The sequence below is a fragment of the Magallana gigas genome, chromosome 4, assembly GCF_963853765.1.
Source record: "Magallana gigas chromosome 4, xbMagGiga1.1, whole genome shotgun sequence".
NCBI lineage: Eukaryota > Metazoa > Mollusca > Bivalvia > Ostreida > Ostreidae > Magallana > Magallana gigas.
In genome coordinates, this window is record NC_088856.1 from 7,837,444 (window position 1) to 7,861,847 (window position 24,404).

Sequence of the window (24,404 nt, forward strand, 5' to 3'; positions counted from 1 at the left end):
AACAAGGGAGGGTTAGTCTAAGACATTCAGCCTAAATTATAATATTAAACATGGGTAAATACATGGACAGAGACCACGGTTTATACTGTTATAGTCTACAGTATGCATACTTCGGATACAAGTTAAAGATATTGTGACTTGTGAAAAAGATTAGAACAGATAATATGATTTTAAAAACTGATAAAATGATAATAATATAAGTATTTTGGTTCGATAATTTGCTAGTTTGCGAGATTAAAAGACACACTTGAGTAAAAAAAAGAATATATACTGATAAATATAATTCAAATCGTTTAAACATTAAACTCAGCTGATTGAGCTCTCTGTTAAGTTTAAATCAATCACGATTCCCGAACTCAATACACTTTTAGATTGTTGACAAATATCAAGTTCTTGATTCCTGCCCAGTAAAAAATTCAACTTTTTTGTCATATATAAAAATTGATATTGGTCTGAAATTTCAAATGGACTGATTCGTCTATCTGTTATATAAGTATAATCAAAGATAACAACATGTTTCATATTTATTTCTCCTGTGTATATGAGATTATATACAGCACATATTGCATATTTTTTTAATTTCAAACGAAAAGTGTTTTAGAAGATAAAGTTACTTGCAATATTTGCCCTAAAATTCAAAAGTTGTTTAAAATTCATAAACATACACATGTGCCATCTTGAACATGTGTGTATATAAAGTACCAAGTTATACACTTTTATCTCGTTTCAATAAATAGTTATGACTTAACATATTGTCATATTTCTAAGATTTGGGGGGGGGGGGGGGAAATGATGATGAATAATGCCACTTTTCTCATAGTTTTTTTTAAGAGGAAAATGTGTCCGCAGCCGTCGCCCACAACGAAACAAATATATTTTATGTGATATCACGTGATAAAGTTATAATGCGAGTTTCATTGTGGGCGACAGCTGCAGACATATTTTTCTATTCAAAAAACTACTAGGGAATTGGTGTCTTCTGCTCAGTTTTATGAAACTTACGGGTAAATGCACTGTCTGTGACGTCACAATTAAATTTATAGAAGTCTTATTTGGTGCTATATATAGATTCTTAATTAAGGTCTTCCGTTTCCAACGGAAGACCTTGTACTGATTCTGTTGGAAATTCTTCATTATTATTTTTAGGGTCTTCCGTTTCCAACGGAAGACCCTCTTGTTATTCTACGGTTTCTTTTTATTATTATTCTACATTTTTCCTCTGACATTTTTCGATAGCTATAACTCAAAAACTATTTGGTCGATTTTCACCAAATTGACAGGACTGATAGAACATAAAACGTGCTTGCGAATGTAAAATTTTGAGCTGATGACGTCACATCCGGTTTGAGATTTTGAGGATTTTTTGAATTTTTAAGAACCATTTTGTCCACGTAAGTCCTCCGAAACTAAAGGGTATAGAAAAGTGAAACTTTCAGGAATATGTAGATGAATGTCTGTAGATGATCCTCTATATTTGACATTGTGGAAAATGCGCACGGCGCCGAAGCTCGCCCGAGGTCAAAAATTGGCACCAACATTTTTGGCAAAATTTTAACACGTTTTGCAAAATATCTTTTAACCTGTTGATAATTTGTTAAAACATGTAATGCAAAAGTTGTTTAGATTTACTCGAGCTTTTGTTTTGTTTTAATAAAAAGGGGCTGGCCCTTTTAATTAGGGGCCAGGAGGGCTCTAAAGTCTTTTAATTTTAACTCTTAACTGAGCAATAATTTGTCATTAATTATAGAAGCAAAAATGTTTATTGTACAGCTGTTGATCTACACAGTACCTTATTTTAAACATTTGTTACGTAATTAGGGGTTTCAAGGGGCCAGAAGACCAACACTTTGATCATTAATATCTTAAAAAGGAGAAATATTTTGAAAGGCAATGTTGAACAAAAGTTGCTTAAAATAATGTTCTTTAGAACATGGTACCTTAAAATTTATGGTTTGTGGCCCCAGTAAGGAGTTTAAGAGTCGGCCCCTAAAACACTGTTGTCAAGATATCTCCAAATCGGTCAACAATTTCTGAACACTTATTAAACAAAATATGTTTATATTAATAAGATCTTTTATTTAATATTAAGAAAAAGGGACTAGCCCCTCAAATTAGGGGCCAAGAGCGCTCTAAAATCTTTATATAATAACTCTTTACTGAAAAATAATTTGTTATTATTTATAGAAGCAAAAATGTTCATTGTACAGCTGTTCATCTATTCTGGACCATACTAAAGTCATATGTTACATAATTAGGGGTTTGAAGGGGCCAGAAGTCCAAAACTTTGATCAATATTATCTTGAAAAGGAGAAATATTTTGAAAAACATTGTATAACAAAAGTTGCTGAAAATAATGTTGTGAACAATGTGATACCTAAACATTTTTCGTTGGTGGCCCCAGTAAGGAGTTGAAGGGTCGGCCCCTAAAGCACAGTTGTTCCGATATCTCTATAACGGTTAATAATTCGTGAACACTTGTTGAAAAAAATATGTTTATATTTGCGAGACCTTTAATTTGATATCAAGAAAAAGGTGCTGACCCTTCAAATTAGGGGCCAGGAGGGCTATGCTACAAAGTCTTTTAATAGTAACCTTTTTTAGAGCGATAATTTGTTATTAATCATAAAAGCAAAAATAAAAGCTTATTAAGTTTAATGTAAAACTGAAATTCGTTTTAAAATCGGCCGATGCATTACAAAGATATAGGTGTTTGAAAATTGACTTTTCTGGAAATTTTGATTCCACATTCTTGGTAAAGAAAAGAATGTTATGTTCATAGTTTAATTAACTCGTACCTAAAATATATCGATAATTGTTAAATCGTACTTAAACACATTCGGATTTGTATTTGCTAAGTCGTTCTTGAAATTGATAATGTTATTGCTAATTCGTACCTAGAATCATTTTGATTTTGTGAACTCGTACCAAAAATAATTCGATTTTTTTCTTCTTTTTGTTTTATTTACTTATACTTATTGGTTTAAGAACTCTGCTTCTTAGAGACAGTTTTAGCTTTACCTTCGACATTATCGGAAGACCCACTCGTTGCTTTGCAACGAGCTTTGCTCTAGTTCTTCTTCTTTTTCTTCTAGACGTTTCTTTAAACTGTAATATCTCGCTTGTTTGTCATTAGATTTTATTCAAGTTTTCAGGGTTTATTGTAAATGACAATAGCTCACTATAGCACAAAATATTGTGAGATCGCTACTTCCGGTTTTGAGTTATTCCTCTTTGAATAATTTTTTAGTGGGTCTCGTGTACCTGCAAAGGCTCCGAGTTGATCCGTAGCAAGTAGTTTTAATTTACAAATCCTTAATGTAGACATCTTGAACGTTGTCCTCCTAGTTTTACATGTTTGATTAACCCACGTATACTTCTTAAAAAATTACATCGAAATTTATGTTTCAAAAAATGTTAAATTTTGCTTATATTTTTGCTCAATAACTCTTTAGTTGTAAATTTTTTCTAGACACATATAGAACAAAAGTTGTGCAGAATATTTAGAGCTTTCATTTGATACCATAAAAAAGGGGCTAGCCCCTAAAATGAGGGGTCTAGATTCCTTAAAATTCTTTGCTTCATAACTCTAAAACGGTAAATTTTTCGATATGGGCGTCACTGCAAAAAATGTTGTTTGTGACTTTATTGATCTCATAAAACTGTTTTTGTGTTCGGGTATTGCATAATATGAGGGTAAAAAGTAATACGTGTTGACCAGTACTCGCGGCAATTTGGCCAAGTTAACGAAACTCTCCCTCGCCCGCGGCCGAGAAAATCGGTCACCATGGTCGCGGAGGGACTACCTAGCGGTCAGCGGTTATCTAATACACGAGAGTTGCGTCTCTCATATATGAATTTATTTAGCCGCGAACTCAAGAATTGTTTTAATTTTGATTACACATAAAAGTTTATAGACTAAACGATTGGGTGTCAATTAAGAAATCGTTCAGTTAATTAATAAAAGCAATGTCATTCTCAATTTAAAGCAATATCAGACATAGATCAATTGTGGGTTTTAAGTTTGAAATAAAGAACTTCTATTTGATAGAATATGGTCATTATACTGCAAACTTTTCAAATCGTCCTGGGTTCTGAGCTGTGCGTGTCTGTGCGTTGTACCTTTACGTAATCTATCAGCCACGGCTGCACTACCTAGCGGTAAGCGGTTATCTAATACACAAAATTCGCACACTATATGAACGTGTTTGAGTTTATATAACCGTAAATACAAAAACTGTTTTAATTTCACGTTATAAAAGTTTGTCCATCTTGTATTTATTTAATTAAACAGTGTAAATGAATATTATTGAACGATATTACTCCAAATCGGAAACATCGTCAGACATAAATTAATGGTTGGTTTGTATATCTAAATTTTTTTAACCCCCCCCCCCCCAAAAATATTAAATGATGATCATCCCTCGCACATGGCCGAGGAGATCCAGCGCAAGTGGACAAGTGATCCGCGGTCGGCTCTTGTTCTTCTACATGTACCTTATCACGCGTTCATGTTTCATATTTTGCACGGACAGAACTATATTTTATTATGTTTTAAAGTATTATATAGGTTTAAGATGAAAAGATAAATTTATTTTACTTGTACAGTTGATTAAGCATTGATTTATTTTACGATAGCGTACAGGGTAGTTTAAAAATCAAATCAAATTATAATCAAAGTTCCATGTTACATGTTTGCGGTAGGTACAATGTTCTGAATTGAAGTATTTGATGATTATTTTAAAGAATATTCACATGATTTTAAACAACTTAAGATTAGATTCTATCGGTCACATATTAATCACTCTGTAGTTTTTCTACATGGTTGTTCGTTTCAGTGTGGATGGAAGCGAACTCATTGCTGCGCCCCCCCCCCCCCCTGACAAGTGCTCGTGCTGGGGGTTTTTTAACTTGGCAAAACGATATCCAGATCTGTCGAAAATCATTTTTGGTGACTTCTTCTTATGTGTAACATTTTCTCCTTAACGTGTTTCACTTTCCCACCCGTTTGTTTATTCGGTCAGTCTGTGTTAATTAAATCGCCACTTGCGACCGAAAATCTTGTGTCGCTTCAGGCACACAACTCAGAACATATGTAATTGAGTAACAGTTGGAAGGGTGCTTTTATAAACAATAAGAATATTATTAGAAGTCAATCATCTTCACATTAAAGATGTGAAATCGTAACCTGAGAATGTGGCTAATAAATTAACCTGTTGAACACGCTAAACTTCTATAGTTATGAACAGAATAATTCATAATAATTTATATTATAATTAAAAGTTTGAAGTCAAAAGAAATTTTGTTCCTGGGAAATAATACTACATTATGCAATGCAGTCGATCGTCATAGAAATCATCAAAGTACTGCAAGTGTCGACAGATTTCTTATTTCTTTGAAAGACCATGATAGTTCACTTGACTTGCAGACTATAATATAGCGACATATCTGCCTTCCAAAAATATAAGCGCTTCTCAAAGTTACACTTAAGTGAGATAGATGTTCATTATTGGGGATTTTATTTATTGCTAATTGTATGAAAATTGATTAAAAAAACCCTTTTAATTAAAGTTGACAATGTGTATTATGAGGTTGTAATCCAACTTAATTTACTTACAAGGTTATCTACAGCCAGTGGAATACTAATTTTAGGTGAACAATGAATACCCAATATATTAAAATACAAGATAAATAGTTTCCAGAACTATAATACTATGCATGTGTATATAAAGGTTGCACCCTCATTTGTATGGCTGTAGGTGAGGAGGTAAAGGTGTATCGATGTACACACAATGTATGACTGCACATACCGGACCGTGGCTACAGACGATTCCCATGATAGTCTTTTAATACATCAATGCGCAGTTTGATCTAGAAACTGACCAGTTTCATAACTTCTTCGAATTTCTCTAAAACGGACTGTCTAATTCCTTCCCAGAATTCCAATTTACGCAAGTGCGATTGAATTTTTTTCAATTTAATTAGTCAACCCACTGACATAAAAATAAGGATTTTGCATATTATTGCATCGTCGAGAGAAGTAATATTCATTTCTGTAAATAAGGTTATTTCATTCACGTTACATAGCCGTGTCTCTATAAAACAGCACCATCTGGTGTAAAATTTAGATGATCGCTTTTGCATAAATTCTCCCGCTAATCTTTTTTTTTTTTTAGCTGATTATATATTATTTTGAATGTCCAAGTCTACTCGTATCATTAAATAATATCAGACGACACACATTTTCCTATAGAAAAGTTCAGAGATGCCATCAATTTTGACTAATTACTAAATTTTGTCAGCACGTAACAATTCTAAACTTGCACAGTCTTCAAAAATTTAGAAAGATTTAAATAAAGAAGTTATCTTAGAGAAAAGGTTACGTGTTTTGTAGGCGGGTTCGGTTAAAAAAAAATCAATTCCTGACATGAATCATGAGTACATACTGTTTATAACAATGCTTGCTACCCTTTGAAAATTTAACTCGCCATTGAACATCTCATTTTTAAAAGAATTTTTGAAACGATTACACAAACTGTGTTCGACAAATAATTTTCCTAAAACATTTTCTTCCTTTCTTTTTTAAACACGTTTTATATACAGGCTTTCAATCACAACACGTTTTTATAACAAAAACAGAACTGAAAGTTTCGTCAATATAATCGTTTGACACCATATCACATATATTTTCAACCCGCAGCAACAACGGAAGACCTACTCGTGGCTTTGCCACGAGCTCTGCTCTAGTTTCTGGTTATTCTTGTGTAAATAAACGTTACATTTCAATTTCTTGTGGTATCTTTAAAAATCACTCTAAAACAGGGCAAAATATGATTAAAACTGTACATAGTTCTTAAATTGAAGGGGGTATTATAATGTAATCAAAGGAAGATATAGGTAATTATTTTGACAATAAAAACCTTAAAAATAGATTTTTTTCAATTTAAAACCTCTAAACAAAACTACATTTGTTTAAAACCCTAATAAATACCTGTTATTAAAAGTGTTAACAAGACAATTCGGTAACATAAAGCATTGTAACCTTCTTTAATTTGTAAAGATGTTAACGTTCACACATGATAATATCAGTTCAGTGAAAGCAATTGTTCTCTCTCTCTCTCTCTCTCTCTCTCTCTCTCTCTCTCTCTCTCTCTCTCTCTCTCTCTCTCTCTCAAACATATTAATGGAAAACATATTTAGTCTACCATTTGCCGTGTAATGCGATTAGCGCCAAATAGACTCTGCAATCAGTGGTAGCATGCTTAACAACGTCCATTAGACTGCTATCATATTAACTTAAGATTATCAGGTAACCTTACACGGCTTTTAGGTAACTGTTACATCATGGGGTTTTGTTGTTGGTTTTTTTTTTTGGGGGGGGGGGGGTGGTTTTTGTTTTTGTTGTACATAGTCAATATACAGTTATACAGAATCTCTAAAACACATGAAATAAATTTCAAATTGCTCATTTCATTGTAATTGTCAATTACTAAGCTTTTTTCACTGTCGGTTTGAAAGCAATACAGTTGTGTATTGACATATCATAAGCAATGAGATTATTCAGGTAGTGAATCGTGTTAAAAAGCACGCTACCATGATAGTTTTTTTTCGTTCTGAATAAACACCCTTTTCGAGTCCAAATAATCAGTGCACAAAAATAAAGACATGCGCAAACGTGTGCTCATTGACTTTGAGATTGAATACCTGACCTAACAAACAGAGCCTTAAAAACAGGTAGGTCAACTGATTTTCTTATTTAATCGTGCAGATAATCAGATAAAAATTCAAATACATTTTAGAACATTTTTGTAAATATATTAGTTAGAGCTTTCTTTTCGAAGACTTATCCCCAGTCTTTTTAATGTTTATAAAACAAAAATGCTAACTTGTTTTTTTTTTTCTCGCCGGTGTGAAGGTATCGAGCAATGCAGAATAATGCATAATAGCTAATAATGTAACTATACTTAGTAGTCTGAGTTCAGCTCGTTCGAGGCTGTAACGACTGTGCTCTCGATTTAACTTAAGTTTCGAATGAGCAGGAAATAGTCCACACGCAGTAGTTATCAAAAGCGTAAAAACGGCAACGAAAAACTCTTAATTTTTCTATGAAGCAAAGCCATTTTATCGCCTAACAATTAATGCAGGTTTTAATTTTTGCACTATGGATGGTAACAGCATAATGAAACGTTAAAAAGAAGCTTACAAGAACTAAGTTTGGCAATTCTAATTGAAAAATGTAACAAACTTAAAGAAAAAAAGACATTGCTTAATTATTTAATATTGTTGAATTTCTGTAGCTGTATATGTAATGTATACATGTAAATCAAAAGCAAGACATGCTATCCTATGCAAACATTTCAGGTTTTAAAAAATCTTTTAAGATATTTTCAAAAGATAAAACTCCTATACAGGAATTTTAAATTTTCTGAAAATTAGTCTGACAGTGGGGTAGGTTTAACGATTTGAAACCCTGATACTAAGTTGCAAGACTTTAATAACTGTTTGTCATTGAAATCAAAACTTCAACAAGTAAGCAAAATACTCCAATATAGGACTAAATAATTTCTTACGTAATATTGCGTGTTTTGTACATAGAAAAAGCGTGTTATTGACTTCGAAGTTTAATGGTAGCTCCACAAAATCGAAAAGCTACAGTGTACATTTAATTTGTAAATCGTACAGCTGACTGCCTTCTTATGGTCGGTATTTTGTTAAATTTATCATACAGTTTAAAGAAGCATGACAATTCTTTAGTTATCTCAATGATTAAAATTGCAAATTAACTTATCCCAGATCTAAAAATGTCGAGGCAGTCTTGCACTCATTAACATTAACATATGAAAACCATGGCTTTATCCGCACCAATGTAAGACTGAAGAAGTATTATTGCAGTTTTACAGTGTTCGTTAAATCGATAACTCTAAGAGGTTAATATATAATTATGTATATACACCGTTGAAATGCATTATAATGTTTAAATTTGAACCTGCTGTTTAAAAATACACCGAAACGGAAGAATATTGGTGTTAAATTTCAGACTGCTGAGATAAGATAAAAGATTTTAGTAGCATGTCTTTCACTGATTTTTAACAACTAGCAAAAGACAAAATTGTATGTGTTGACAAGTTGGGCATGTCAATACATGCTTCGTGTCCTTAGGAATCCGAATACAACGCTAACTGTGTAAAAAAAAAAGTCAAGGATGTCCAGGTGATTGGGACTGTCTAATAATTGATTTATTTGATCAATAAGAAACTATTGTGTAATTGTTTATCACATTTCTTTTTCCATTTTTATCGCATACAGAAGTGTCATATGGAGGAACTCAATTTCATATTTTTAAAATTCAAATGCTCATTATTAAATTTGGTATACGAGATAATGTAGATGGAGAAAAAATGTTAATATTTTCCATATTTTTATGCTCTCAAAATTTAAAAAATCGTTTTTTTTTAAATAAGTTTTTTTCTTTTTGCTTTTGCAGCTATGGAAATCGAATCAATTGAAAAGTTATTGCAAAGCTTGGAACTGGAAAGTTATATAAACTTATTCAAACAAAATGAGCTCGGGCTAAAATTGTTGATGTCATTGTCTGACACGGAATTGAAAGAAGCACTGACAGAACTCAAATTACCTCTTGGAAACCGCTTACTGATTATCAAAAAGATACAGGAAATTAAAGCTGGAGGCAGGTTCACCTTATTTAGAAAATGCTAATTTTGGACTTTTTATTAGAAAATACAATTAATACGATTTGATTTGATCGACAATTAATACATTTTGAGAAAAATGCGAAATATTTTTATCATAGTGAGTTATAATTGAATAAGCTGAATTGAAATAATTACCAGTTAACATTAAATAATTTAATCTAGTCTCAAATAAACTTAAAATATGTTTACTTAAGACTAAAAATATTATTTTATACAATAAATTTATTGACCAATAAATAATGTTTACATGCGTGTACCTTTAAAAGATAATCATTTCCATCTAAGCAAAACAGTTAATTAGGAGATATGCATCTTTTCTGTTGGGGTAGACTGTGAACATACAACCTTACAACCTTAAGCTCCACTGCCTATTTAAAAGTCTTAAAATTCACGAGCGCAATGAGGTACATATTCGTCCGTCAGCTGGTCATTGTGTTTTATCAAAACTTATGTGTATGTGAAAGGATATAAATGTTATTATATGTGCTCATAAATACCTTATTTTTAAATTAAGACTTGCTTAACCATTTATAAACACATTTGTCTAGATCGTGCTTGTCTAGTAAGATATATGGAGCGTGTCCAATACATAAATACCTTGTACAGTCAAAGACAGCTACAATTTGTTAAATGATATGTTTAAGAATATTGAATTCTATAAAAAAACAAAACATTGTTCTTATAATTTCAGGGGATAGATGCGAACACGACTCCACCGAGAAGGAAGCAGGGGACACCAGAAATGGTTAGTGCAAGATCAATTTCATAATCTGTTTTAAATTCTAAGATTTCTTAAATTTATTTGTGATAAAAATTGCTTGTCATTTCCACACATCTGTCCGATTTTGTGTGTTGGGGGTTTTACATAGTCATCTTCACTTACTATTGATTACTCTTGTTTAAGTCATATTATATTTGACTAATGTTTTACAGAACCTAGAGTACCGTTGGAAACAGGGGACACCAGTAAAAGTAAGTGCAATGCATTCGAGGATTATATCATATGATATTGTAATTATGTAATTTAATATTATGCATTGTATGATATCAAACTTCTAAATGCTGTATTAAATGAAAAAATATTATATTGTGTGGTACAGTATTATATCATTAAATATTATATACCTATATACTGGCAATAAAGACGATAGCAAGTTTATTGTCAACCAAAGAACTACTTTTTCAGGAAGCCAAGGGCAATAGTGGCTGCTGAGGGAGACAGTATCTTGCTATCGTCTGAATGGTCCGTAAATAGGTATTTTATTAAACCAATGAAAACTTCATTTGCCGGAAATGCAGATTTTCTCGATGGTAATCAAATTAGAGTTATCGGACTTTAATCCGAGATTAAAAACGGGAGAAACCAAATGATGTAGTAAATAGTTTCGATGACTATTTACCATGGACAGATAGGACGGAAAACTATATCATATTTAGATATGATTGTATGTTTTTCGGTCGTAAGAGGTAAAAAAAAAATATACATTATCTTTTTGTATCATGTAACCTGTTGCTTTTCTATTAATTTTCTTTTGTGTGCTCAAAGATAAAAGGTGACACAATTTTTAATCATTAATTTTATTAATTTTGATGATGCTCATTTAAGTCACATTGGTGGTTTTTAAAATTGGACGAAAATAAAAGATTTACTGTAATAATTTAGACATATTTTATGTAATAAATTCTATATAAATTGGGAAACAAAAATAAACTTTATAAACTCTCGCATGAGATAAGTAGGTCAGGATATAGGTAACATGTGTGTACATTACAATAAATAAATGAGCTGATTGTAGTTGATTAACATGGGCTTTTAATAACTTCCAGAATTCAACAATAAGTATTGAAAAATCCTACACTTAATTGACATCATTTAATTTTACAGAATCAAAACAAAAAGCAGAGGAACACGTGAAGAAAGAGTGTTCAAACCAAAATGTTGAAAAAGGTAAGCAAAAGCTTCAAATGATGAGAATATATTGATATTCAATTCACAAATTGGAATATCAATTTCCCTCATGTTGTCGCTAACCATAATGTGGTCATGTTTCACCCATTTGGTCTCGGTACATGTATTTGATGTGTTTAATTACATCAAACCTGAAATATTATCGTATATATAACATTAATTCCCGAATATTTTCAATCATTTTAAAATAGTGACTCTTGATAACTTTTTAACTAGTTTAAACATAACATACCTATTCATCAGATCAGTTTTAAAGGCAGGCAAAGTTAATATCTCATAATTAACTTACTAATTAAGCAGTTCCATATTGAATATTATATCAGATTATCTGTATTACTTTTTCTTAGTAAAGACGATAAAAATAAATTTCATTTAATTTGATAGTCAGATAAAAATATAATTAGATTTCGTTTTTCAATGTTAAACAGGAAATGTGAAGGATATTATTGGATCGTTCGAAAAAATATCAAAACATGTACCTTCGGGTGCTTCAAATCCAGATGTTCACAGGAAAAAGAAAGGTATGTATGAAAGTATTCCATATTCAAAATGTTATGACTATACATATCTAAACCTATCGGTCGTCTTCTCATAATTATTTCGGCCTGATTAATGTTTGTTTTAAATTGATCTGCCTGATATACAGTTTTAAAAAACTATAGTATTACAATGCTAGAATCCGCCGGAAAATCAAATTCTACTTACAAATGAGGCAACAACGAGTTAATTGCCCTCTTATATATCAATTGTTTCGCTGTACCTCAAAACATAGTTGCTAATGAGGGATCAATAATCTTGCTTTTCTTCTCATAGCTAGTATTTAAGTATACAATATGTGTTTGGTAGTGTGTGAGATTATGATTTTGCTGTATATTTAAATCATATGTAGATTTTAATGTACCAAAGTTGTTGTACAATTGCTTCAGTTTATGTACGTGTCCGGGTTGATAGGTGCAGCCAAAGAAGTCTTAATCAAAAGAAGATTCATTAAATTAAATCATTTGATTATGTTTATATTTTCTCAGATGATGATGAGGGTGAAAATAAGGAGAATGAAATAAGAATGGTGCTCGTAGGAAAAACAGGATCAGGAAAAAGCGCTACGGGGAATACCATCCTTGGAGAAAAAAAGTTCACTTCCTCCTCATCTGGTTCATCTGTCACAAGTAGTTGTTCACAGAAATATGCTCATCGTTTTGGATGCAAAATCGTTATTGTTGATACTCCTGGTATCTTTGATACAAAACAAAGCAATAATAAGATTCAACAGGAAATTTTTAAATGTGTCGGAATCACCGCACCTGGCCCTCATGCTTTCATTTTAGTTCTGAGTCTGACAAGGTACACCGAGGAAGAAAAGAGAACTGTAGAGCATTTTGTAAAGTACTTCGGAGACAAAATTTACGGTTATTTTATTGTGCTTTTCACAAGAAAAGATGATCTTGATGATGAAGGAAAGAGTCTATCCGATCATATTAAAACCGTTCCGGGTGAACTCCAACTGTTTCTTAAGAAATGTGGTGGGAGAGTAATTGCCTTCAATAACAAGCTTAAAGGGGAAGAGCAAGATGCGCAAGTTTCGGCGTTATTGTCAATGATTTCAGAAAACATAAAACACAATAAAGGTGATTGCTATACCAATGAAATGTACCATGAAGCGGAAGCGCTTATCCAGAAAAGAGAGAAAGAAATCATACAGAAAGCGAAGATTGAACGAGAAAAAGAGCAACAAGATATTGAAAAAAGGTTAGATAAAGAGTATAAATCAAAGTTAGTTGAGAAAACTGATAAATTTAATGAAACGCAAACGCAGCTTGAAGAGATAATACGGGCAATTCATGCACAGGAAAAATCAGAAAATGTTATGGATACTAAAATGAAAGGTTCTGAGAAACAGGTGCAGAGTACGCATTCAATGGGGATGAAAAGAGATGAATTAAAACAAAAGCTGGACGGATTGCTTAAAAACAAAATGGATTTAGAAAAGAAGCAAGAAGAAGACAGAAGGGAAATGGAACGCAAAGCACAGGAGAAATTTAAGATACAACAAAGAAATGCTCGTAATGTAGTTCGAGAGGAAGTTGAACAAGAGAAAGGTTTCTTTTCAAGGGCTTGGAGTCATCTGAAATCTTATTTTTCGTAAAAAGCAATCGTCACTCAAAGAACTCATCTGTTTGTGTAATTTTCACTGCCATTAGACTTTAATCCATCACAGATAACGGTTTATTGAGAAACGTTCTTGCGCTGCACATTGGTTTTAGAGTAGCTTTAGTCGGTTAAAGGAAAATTGGCTGACCCTTGAAAACTTTTTGAGATGTGTTATACTTATGTGTGGTATACACATATCCTTCTCAAATTCTGAACGTTTTCTTAAATTTAACTGCAGCATAGATTAAACCCTTTCGTTAAACCCTTTTCTTACAATACACATTCCTATAACAACGTATTCTAGTATATGGTAATAACACTCACGTCTTTTGATGATCAGTTAATGTGGGTTTTTTTTTTCTTTTTTTCTATAAATTTTTTATCTTTTTTTAATTTCTTTTGAAAAGGATATTAAATAAAGTACAGACTGTCGTAGATACTTTGAGTGATGTATTTTTCTTGCTTAAATTCATTGTTTCATACTTACTGGGATTAATTGTGGCGTGTTATTGTTATATATATACGAGGGTTGTCCCAAAATAGCGTAGACAAGTGGCGTTATTCAGTTAATCGAAGACAAAGGAAGATGAAATTTGTGCCACAAAGGGTTCAAAAAATTTGCATTCAAATAATGTTTTAAAATCAAATATTGTTTGAGATTAAATTAGTGAAATGAAAGCATGTAAGGTCAGAAATCCGACATGCGGCGCAATGTCAAGAACAAAAAAGTAAAAATCAACATAATGAAATGAAAATTGCGAGGAAAAGCACTTTTCGAATAAAAAATTCAAATAAAACATACATTGATATTTGATAATAATTCTATTATTTACTCAGAAATTGTTTTGGCTATAACAAAACTTTTAAATATCTTGGAGTGCGTTTTGTGACATGTTGAAAAGTAAACTCGTAATAAAATGACGATGTCAGCGTTTAAGGCGGCGCAGCAGTAACTGAGACAATTTTGTAAAGACCATGAAATAAATGCTAAGCGGCTTTGGAAGTAAATGAAATTAACAAAATCGATTAAAAAATGCGTTTTGTGAATAAGTAGTTAAACAACATTGAAAATATTTGAACAAGTATGACAATTAGTGGTTTAAAAGAAACCCCGAACGATATCAATGGACGTCAAAATGCTCAAAGACACATTTCGGCAAGACAGGCCTTAGACAACAAGTAATACAGGACAAGTGTGGAGCCGACAGATCGTTTGTACTAAGAAAATATTTAAAACAAAAGAACAAAACTAGAAATATATGTTGAATGTGCACTCAGGTTACTTGTTCAGAGATAAAAAAAATTTCTAAGACTTTTTCGGAAATAAAACGTAAATGTTGTCGTAAAACGATGTTGAGGGTTTAGCAACAACGTAAAACTGGAAATTTTCGACGTCGAACATTGCGCCGCCTGACAAAACTTGTTGTTACTAATTATTTATTTTCTCGAGAAATAAATAAAGTACAGATTTGAATTTTTCAGTATTGTTTGCCAAAGGGTCATTGAAGAAAACATAGAAGTCTAATGAATTGCAGTGAACAGATAATAAATTATGTGACCTGTCTACGCTATTTTGGGACAACCCTCGTATTATATTTCAAAGAGATTTTCATCATATTGTATTCATCTTTTTAAAAAGCTTTATGATTTGATTTGTTAGATCCTTGGTCGATTACCTCTAAAGGATTGAGCATATTTTTCTATGCTATACTTTTTGTTATTTGTTTTGATATTTTCTCTGTATTATTGTCTTACCTACCATATCATCGGGCAATTTATTGTACCTATAAATGGAAAATTGGATAAACTAAATATGTCTTTAAGATATTAAGGAGTTCGCTTTTCAATCACGCGATGTCGAATATTTAACTAATACGACGTAAATGTATAAATTTTATGATTAAGATTTGTCGAATTCTTTCTTACTGAAATTAAATTTTATACTTCTTCTTGTTCTAATCTTACAGTTTTAATTTTTATTTGAAAAAAAAATATTGCTAGAAATGATGTCATCCAAGCAATACATTAATACTACATTTATACCAAGTATGATGTCTCTAAATAATATAATGCTGTTTGAATTACTAGTATAATGATAATGTAGTTTCATTAACACATGGATAAACATTGTTGAGGTTTTGTAAGTCTCAACTGATATAAGCGAATCAAACTTTATACAATTAATTTTTAGGAAACAAAAATGTTTATTCTGAAAAATAATTATATATATATATAAATCATTATATATTTTTAACACTGATTTTTTTATAATGTATCATGTTGATTACTGCTGATTTGAAATAGATGAACAATGGACACAATCACTTTTAACGCTTAATGACAATATTTATACTTCATTCAATAAATGTTAAAAAATGTATATAAATGAAGAGATCTTTCTGCTACAATAGAAACCACATTTCTATTTACATACCCACGGTTCAATGGACAAGATGATTATTATTGTCATTTTCCAGGTAAATATACTTAAACTGAAAAATATAAAGGTTATAAAAAAGTAATTATCTACAGACAAGGCAAGACATAAAAATTAAGCACAGCTTTGTTTGAAAACGACTAAAATCTTTGTAAAGAATGCATGTTTGTATTCCACCAAATTAGATGAGTTTGGAATGCATTGCCATCTGAAAATATTTTTTATTGCTTTTCTAAAACAAAATACATATCAGAGTTTTCATCGTAAGAGGTCTGATGACATGTTGAAGAAATAGATCTGCCTTGACGTATGTGTGAGTTGCCGTCGCTCTCTTGTCCCATTATTTCGACATATTCCCTTTCTGTTTCAGGTATTTCAACACGGGGCCTTTCCCTTGGAGATTGGCCAATCGTGTCGCCGTGGCTATGTTTATCCTCCTTTATTAGAACAAAATAGTTTTCACTCTGAGACTCAGAATTGGATTCTCGATCGCTTCTTTCACGTTGTGTAAACTCTGTCTGGTCGCTCGGTAAGGTCCTTTGGGGTGCACTGTTTTCTATTCTAGAAGATACACTGTTCACCTCATAACTTTGAATACTGCTGACATTCGTTTCATTCTGAGATTGTTTGTTATCATGTTTATTAACGTTACAACATTGTACATTCTTATTAAAACTTCCTTCATAGGTATGAGCGGTGTTATAATATTCCACGTCGTTTCCGTCGTACGATGACGTCACTTCTATGTCATTGTTGTATCCAGACTTGGCAGCACCCGTTTCTTTGCCGACTGACACTGTCTGTCTTGTAGACGATGTTGAGTCGGACACAGTGCTGACAAGATTTGGTTGAGGTAGATTTTTTCTGATCTTTGAGAAATCGATGGCTTCCTGGGGTAATAAATTGAGTCAGACGTTAAAATATGTTATATAGACACAGTTTAAATAAAGATTATATATCAGAATTATACCTATTCTAGTTGAACGATTTGTGTTGTTGTTGATAACGTAAACTATGAAAATTTCTCCTACAGACGGTAAGTATTTGGTTTAATTTTCCAATATAAGAAATAGAAGATGTATAGGTTTACATACAAAATATTCGCTCTCTGAGTGAGGTTGTGTTTCGATCTCGTCTTTATCTTGCTTTCTACAACAGAAAAAAATCCAGAATAGATATACTCCAATAACTCATGATAAATATTTATATTCTAGAGACAAACGTCAAGAGTATAGAGAAAATCTAGAGCATAATAAGCAAAACCCGCGTTGATTTAGATTTATTTACAACTCTATTTTATTTATCTCTGAATGTTTCGTATCGTTTCATTTTTAAACTAAATAAATGCTTTTTTAAACATGATAATACATATGTGTATTATATAAATATTAGTAACATCTATGCATTATGTATCTTGATAAAAAGATATTTATGAGTTAAAAAGTGTCAATTTATTCCTTCAGGTAAATCAGGATGAGCACCATACTAAATAGATCGATCTTGTTAAGCAGGTATAATATAGTCAACTGCGTGATCAAATAGAGACATGTAATCAAATGTATACACTACTGGTACATACTGGTGTTATAATTATTATTAAATTATGATTAATTGGAACTTTATTGGAAACTTTAAAGAATCTTACAGTAAACCCTTAGATTTTCTTAAATCTATCATGGTTAAAATATAAACAGATTTTGCAAATGCAGTTCATGTAATTTTGCTAAAGATTTTAATTGCCAACAACAGGTTTTATTATGTGATTTTTTGTGCAGCGAGACATGAGGAGATACGGTGTGATATTCACACATAGATTAATAAATCCAATAAACACATAGCCAAACGCCACACCGAAAGATTATAACGGCACCACAGTAAATGATTTAGTAAAATGATTGAAAGAATGATATGGTTACTATTTAATCCACATCGATCGTTAATGTGAAGACAAGGATCCATTGTTTATACACTAACCTCTTTAAGCAGAGACAATACAGCGACAGTCCCAGTATGACGATCAGACACAGGGCTAAAACACCTCCCAGCGCCCCAGCCACCGCGGCTAATGATGTCATCACGGCGGGGGAACACGGTGGTCAGTTTCTAAGCGATACGCTAGGCATTATGTGTCGTATACACGGGGTGGTGTGTGGTTGTTCTCTAGAGTAATTGCCGTTGTGTCGATGGTTTAATAACATAAAGTAACTCTTCCGGGATTGGAGTCGCATATTTAGCGCCGCTAACTGGGAATTAAAGATTCGATGTCTTCTTTTCCACAAGACTGCCTTCCCCTTGTACGTCGTAGGTGTTAAGGAATTTTAAAAAGGGATTTTTTTAAAATACTTTCCTCTCCGGAAATCCACAATCCAAATACCGCTCCTATTGTAACAGCCTGAACCTGATCATAAAGGTGACTGGGTATTTTGATAAACTTTAAAGACCGAGGCCCTTATTGTGATAGTGTGCCCTTTAATAAAAGCATTCACCTGACAGTCTAAGTCGGTCATCCGATTGAAACACATTGCACAAACCAAATTTATGACTGACCACTTTATACCGGTATCATAGACATATCAGATTGTTGTAAAGGATGCATTGCGGTAAAGAGTAAACTACAATTTAAAATACGAATGCAAAGAAACAGAACCATTATATTGTTGCAAATTCTGTAATATTAATCAAATCAAGACAGTGACTTTCAAGTAAGGTTAAGGCGTGTAAAAGTAGTTAAATATGATTAAAACCGCATGAAATTCTTTCTTCACTTCCTAGTCAGGACACGCTACGTATGATAAAAATACAGAAATTAGAATCGAGTTTTCAATTTAAATAAAATAATAAAAAAAAAAATAATTCACGTATCGTGTGATTTTTTATTTTAAAAAATTTTAACAGCCGCAGCAGGTCGACGTGTGTCATTCTTTCTATCCTTTAATTCGTGCTTGTGTTATTGTTTCTCTTTGGATGGCTGTGTGGTAACCACGTCGGGATGCTTTTGGCTCTCGTTCTCCGGACTTTGACTTGTAACTTTCGGCTCGTCTCGGGACTTTCCGGTGGCTGGGATGACAGGCCACTGTCACTAATTGACCGATGTCGTCTGCTTGGTCCGTTTCTACCCAGAGTCTAAATTAAAAAAAACAACGAAACTCTATTGTACTCTAACAATTTCAGCTGCTTTTACATACAGTTGTATGTCCCCACTTTACGCATCATACATCACAAATATGAAAACATGTACAGAAAAAATAATGCGTTTCCAATTCTTTTGTAAATAGACCAAGTTCAATTTTCAAGGCTGCGTTAATGGAGATCATATCAGGTAGTCAAACAGTTTGCTTAATTACTTGATATCACAGCTTCCGCGAGATTAAAAGCGAATATCAAATATCAACTGTAAAGACGGAAGATGTTGGTTTTTTTAAATCTTGTAATGTGATGATGGCGTCTTGCTGCTCGAAGACAAATAAGGAAACGCCATTTTCACTTTGGTATTCCATTTTGTTAATTAAATGCAACTTCCTGTATTTATCAAATATCTTATTTCCATTAAGTTTATTTAATTTACACTCTCCACAGAACATTAAGACGATTACATACGGATAAACCTCTGTTCATGTGCACCTGGCTTCTGATTTTGCCATAACTTAGACCATTCTGTAAAACTATATCTAGTTTATTATTTAAAACTAATAAGAACGTGTAACAAAAAAACGTGTATGTGACATAATTGATAAAAAGATCAGATTTGAATTACATGATTGCTATATGACGCTGGCCAAGTATATCATTAGGTGACGTAAATATTTAAAAATGGTTGTGCATAGTCAATGCACGCGGCCATTATTTAATTTGTAGTCAAAACCTTTTAAGAAATTGGCATCAGCAGGAATCAAATGAAATTCGACTTTCATGTTCAGAAAGACCATTATATTGTAAACGTTTATTTGGTCGCCATGAAAAGGATATTTAAAATTGATATTTTAATTCAATAACAACCGACATCAACCCCACCCACCACCCCACCCCTCCCCCGGAAAGAAGGAATCATCCTTGTCAAAATGTTTACATCGAACTACCCGGTATATAAAAAGGTAAAAATATCACTCTTACACTTTCTTCAATTCAATGTTTGGAATAAACAGTCATTCTAGTTCAGTTGGCCTTGCATTTGTATACTGGTATTTCATATGTTGATAACCATACCAAAAACTAACGCTACACTTGACTGTATCTTTCTTCACAAACTGTGTCAGTTTCCTTGAATAAATTGATTCATTTATAAATCAGATGTCCGCACATAAGGACAATTGGCACGCTCGCAACTTTCAGCTACCTGTTTGCACGACAAGCATTAAATGATAAATTTAATAACTCCATTTACATTTATTTAAAACGTCACTGCTCCTTTGGAATTTGTTCCATACAAGATGAAACAAACGCTATAAGACGTAATCATTAATGTACTGTACCTCGTTAGGTAACGAGAACGTGAGCTCCGTGTCTTTCCTGAGTGTTCGACCTCTTTGCCTTCTGATGTAGTCCATGTCGTCATAGCTAACGCTCTCTCGGCAGCATGTGAAATACGAGCGTCGGGGGGCGTAAGGGTGGACTTGGCTGAACCCAAACACTGGCTCGGTTGTGCAGCTTAATAAAGGAGAATAAGAGGCGTCAGTTTATTTCAATTTGTCATATTTTGAGGTCTTTAGGATAAATTTTTAGGCATAGTACTATACTGCCGTAATTTTCACCTCTTTTTTAATAAATCCTATCGTTTGTTGTTTTGGGGGTGGATGCGTTCTCTGAACTACTTTAACAAGAACTTGGACTTTCAGTAGAGCATACTTATCTATTTCTTGCGTCAAAACAAGTTAAAATGACGTGGTTTCAAGCGTAATATGCAAAGATTGCGTAGTGTTAGCTCAAAAGCCAGCAATGAAATAGACAGGACTACTTTGAAATAGAGCCATTTTAACAAGAGCTTGGACTTTGGGTAGTTGTGTCAAACAGGAATGTGACGGGCTGTCTATATCATTGCTGGCCACTCAGCAAAGGCTTTGTGAAGTCAACAAGATTTGTCTGGCTTTTGAGCTAAGACTACGCAATATGTGTATATTTCACTTCAAACCAGCTTTATTTAAACTTGTTTTGACGCAAGAAATAGATAGTTAGGTCCTATCGAAAGTCCATGGTCTTGTTAAAATGGTTCTATATTTTTTGTGATATTCGCAGGTATAAAGGTAACGAAATCTGCAAAAAAATAACTTAATCCGTGTTTGCAATATATAACAATGGTTTTTCAAATACTCTCAATGGCCCACCTACCCACACATTTTCAGACAGACGTAGAGCACACAGCAGAGAAGTAGGAGTCCAAGGAGTCCTATCACAGCACACAGTGTGTATAAAAGCCAGGTCGGTACTGTAAACAAAAAACAACACCTTTAATTTGAAAATCTCTCTCTCTTCTATCTCTCTCTCGCTCTCTCTCTCTCTCTCTCTCTCTCTCTCTCTCTCTCTCTCTCTCTCTCTCTCTCTCTCTCTCTCTCTCTCTCTCTCATGCGCAAAACAAACCAGGAAGGCAAACATTAAAATTATCTCTCTCTTAGATATCTCTATTCTCTTTCTCGCCCTCTTTCTGAGTTTGATTTTTCTATCTTTCTTTTTTTTTCTTTCTTTCTATTTTCTATCTCTATCAGAGAAAATTTATAAAGTTTCATGTATATTTTCTTACGTCCAATATCATTCACGTCTAACTTATTGTGAACATGAGTATGTATATCATTATGACTTTCTCGGAAGCAGGTGGGAACGGGAAAATTCCACGATCCGTTCACACACTGCAGTACACTGGCGCCTTGGATGTTGTAGCCCGAGAAACACGAGATGATAACAGTTGTTCCCCCTGCGGAAGCCATCGCTGTACCACCGCTTATATTGGGAATGGGACAAGTTGACGACATATTGGGAGAAGAGGGGACAATATTTGGGGGACTGGTCGACAGGGAGTTCAGTAGAATCGAACTTGGCTTTGTGGACGCTGCAACGGTGTTTGTGCTTTCTGTTGTCTTGTCCTGTGTAGACGCCACAGTGATTGTGATTTCAATTGTCTTTTCCCATGTAGCTGGCGCGGCGCTTGTCCTTTCTGTGGTCTTGTCCCGTGTAGTCGCCACAGTGCTGGTGGTGATGTCCGTGGTGCGTTCCTGTGTTGTTGCTGCAGAGCTTGTGCTGGGTGTAATGGATGTGGGAATCAGCGAAGACTCCCAGGGGTCTGTGGTGGTTCCTTCCTCTGTTGTGAGTTGTTGACTTGATGAAGTCGAGGCTCCACACATTCTCTGTCGATTTGTCAAAATGGCGATTAATGTCAGCGAAAGCCACATCTGTTTTAGCGAGGCCATCCTTTATTCCCTATTTAATGTCATGTGTTCCTTTAAAAGATATATCTACCGTAGTAGTAAAAATAAATATGAAGTTAATCCATTAGTCGATTTAGTTATTTTTTTTTAAATAAAAAACATTAGCATATTAAAAAAAAGTTAAAAAAAAATAATGAGGATTCGACAAGCGTTTTAATATACATGAAACCTGTCTATACTTGTGATAGACATTTACACCAACATATACTCGGCTTGCACATTTTTAGATATAATTCAATATATAATTCAAAGACTCGAGCTTGTTTTAAATGTAATTTTAAAACGTTCCTTATGATAACGTTGTCATCATAACCATAAGTAGCAGCATATTTATTCGGTATTTGAGCTCCATGCTAAAAAAAAAAACAGACAGCGATCCTAATCTTGCTATGGATAGATAAAGATAAGGAGAGAGAAAATGTCCATCTCCTGCATGCAGTTTGAATGTTATGAAACTACACTTTTACGCTATTCTATACAAGTTCAAACATAACTTGAAATATATTTATCATGAAAATATAGAAATAAATTGCTGTTAATATTGTAAGAGGAAAGTCCAAATCGACAAACGGAGATCAAAAAGATAAGCCCTGATGCGGCTAGCAGGTGAAATATTTCGATAAAATAACAAGTATCGCATTAAAACAGTGCTAGTTCCCCACACAAAGGCCCTCAAAAGTCTTGTATCTAATGGTCCTCTTTTGTTCTGAGAATCCCTCCACACGTTCCATTGTTAACATTGAGAGAGCTGGATTTAACCGCATGATCTTACGTTTATTATTAACCGAATTATGTTTGATATTGGCGAAAAATTGCCAAAGATAAAATCGTCAAATAGAATTCTGGTATTTTTTATTTATATCCATAATTATGTCAATGTCATAGCGACAGAAAAACGACTGTTGACTTGCTAATCTTAATATAATGACCCACAGAATCAACTGTACAAATTTTCGTTATCGTGCATGTATTTTTACATGTATTTTTTCTTAAAATATGCAATGTATTTTTATTTTGTTTTATAACATAGGGTGGTAGCGCTGAAGATAGTTAAAAATATATTTTATGCACATTTATCTTTTCATCGTATATATATGTATCAAGATCAAAGACATGGATTCATTTGTTATACTTAAAACTCAAATCATTCAGATAATTTTTTTTTTCGAATGGGTCAAATTTTAAAGGATGATGAAAGTGTTGTAATAATAATCAAAACAATATCTGTATCATTGTTAGTTGAGGGAGTATGGGACTCACACCAAAGTAAGTAAATGATTTATTATGGAACGCCTCAACTGCCTCATGTAGATAATCTTCATATTATGATGATACTTCAACATTACATGGTGGTACTTCAACATTACATACTGATATTCCAACATTACATGGTGGTACTTCAACATTACATACTGATATTCCAACATTACATGGTGGTACTTCAACATTACATACTGATATTCCAACATTACATGGTGGTACTTCAACATTACATACTGATATTCCAACATTACATGATGGTACTTTAACATTACATGCTGATACTTCAACATTACATGATGGTACTTTAACATTACATGCTGATACTTCAACATTACGTGATGGTACTTTAACATTACGTGCTGATACTTTAACATTACGTGCTGATACTTTAACATTACGTGCTGATACTTTAGCATTACGTGCTGATACTTTAACATTACATGATGGTACTTTAACATTACGTG

General features: G+C 33.0%; 3 protein-coding genes across 3 annotated transcripts; 1 reads left to right on the forward strand and 2 right to left on the reverse strand.

Annotated features, from left to right (window-relative positions):
* Nucleotides 1–7,583: 7,583 nt before the first annotated feature.
* LOC105332988 (GTPase IMAP family member 4) lies at nucleotides 7,584–17,154 on the forward strand. Its single transcript, XM_034450898.2, has 7 exons — nucleotides 7,584–7,731; nucleotides 9,482–9,685; nucleotides 10,402–10,455; nucleotides 10,644–10,682; nucleotides 11,596–11,658; nucleotides 12,108–12,200; nucleotides 12,705–17,154. Exons 2-7 carry the CDS (start codon nucleotides 9,484–9,486, stop codon nucleotides 13,820–13,822), a joined length of 1,569 nt encoding a protein of 522 aa, XP_034306789.2. The 5' UTR covers nucleotides 7,584–7,731; nucleotides 9,482–9,483; the 3' UTR covers nucleotides 13,823–17,154.
* LOC105332986 (uncharacterized) lies at nucleotides 16,486–18,708 on the reverse strand. The gene is made up of 3 exons (XM_011435753.4): nucleotides 18,239–18,708; nucleotides 17,359–17,413; nucleotides 16,486–17,154 (listed from the first exon to the last, which is right to left on the reverse strand). The coding sequence occupies exons 1-3, from the start codon at nucleotides 18,337–18,339 to the stop codon at nucleotides 16,486–16,488; spliced, it is 825 nt and encodes a 274-aa protein (XP_011434055.3). The 5' UTR covers nucleotides 18,340–18,708.
* A 405-nt stretch (nucleotides 18,709–19,113) lies between these two features.
* Nucleotides 19,114–22,691, reverse strand: LOC105332984 (uncharacterized). Its single transcript, XM_011435752.4, has 4 exons — nucleotides 21,996–22,691; nucleotides 21,587–21,683; nucleotides 20,734–20,908; nucleotides 19,114–19,387 (listed from the first exon to the last, which is right to left on the reverse strand). The coding sequence occupies exons 1-4, from the start codon at nucleotides 22,657–22,659 to the stop codon at nucleotides 19,196–19,198; spliced, it is 1,128 nt and encodes a 375-aa protein (XP_011434054.3). The 5' UTR covers nucleotides 22,660–22,691; the 3' UTR covers nucleotides 19,114–19,195.
* Between the last annotated feature and the right edge of the window lie 1,713 nt (nucleotides 22,692–24,404).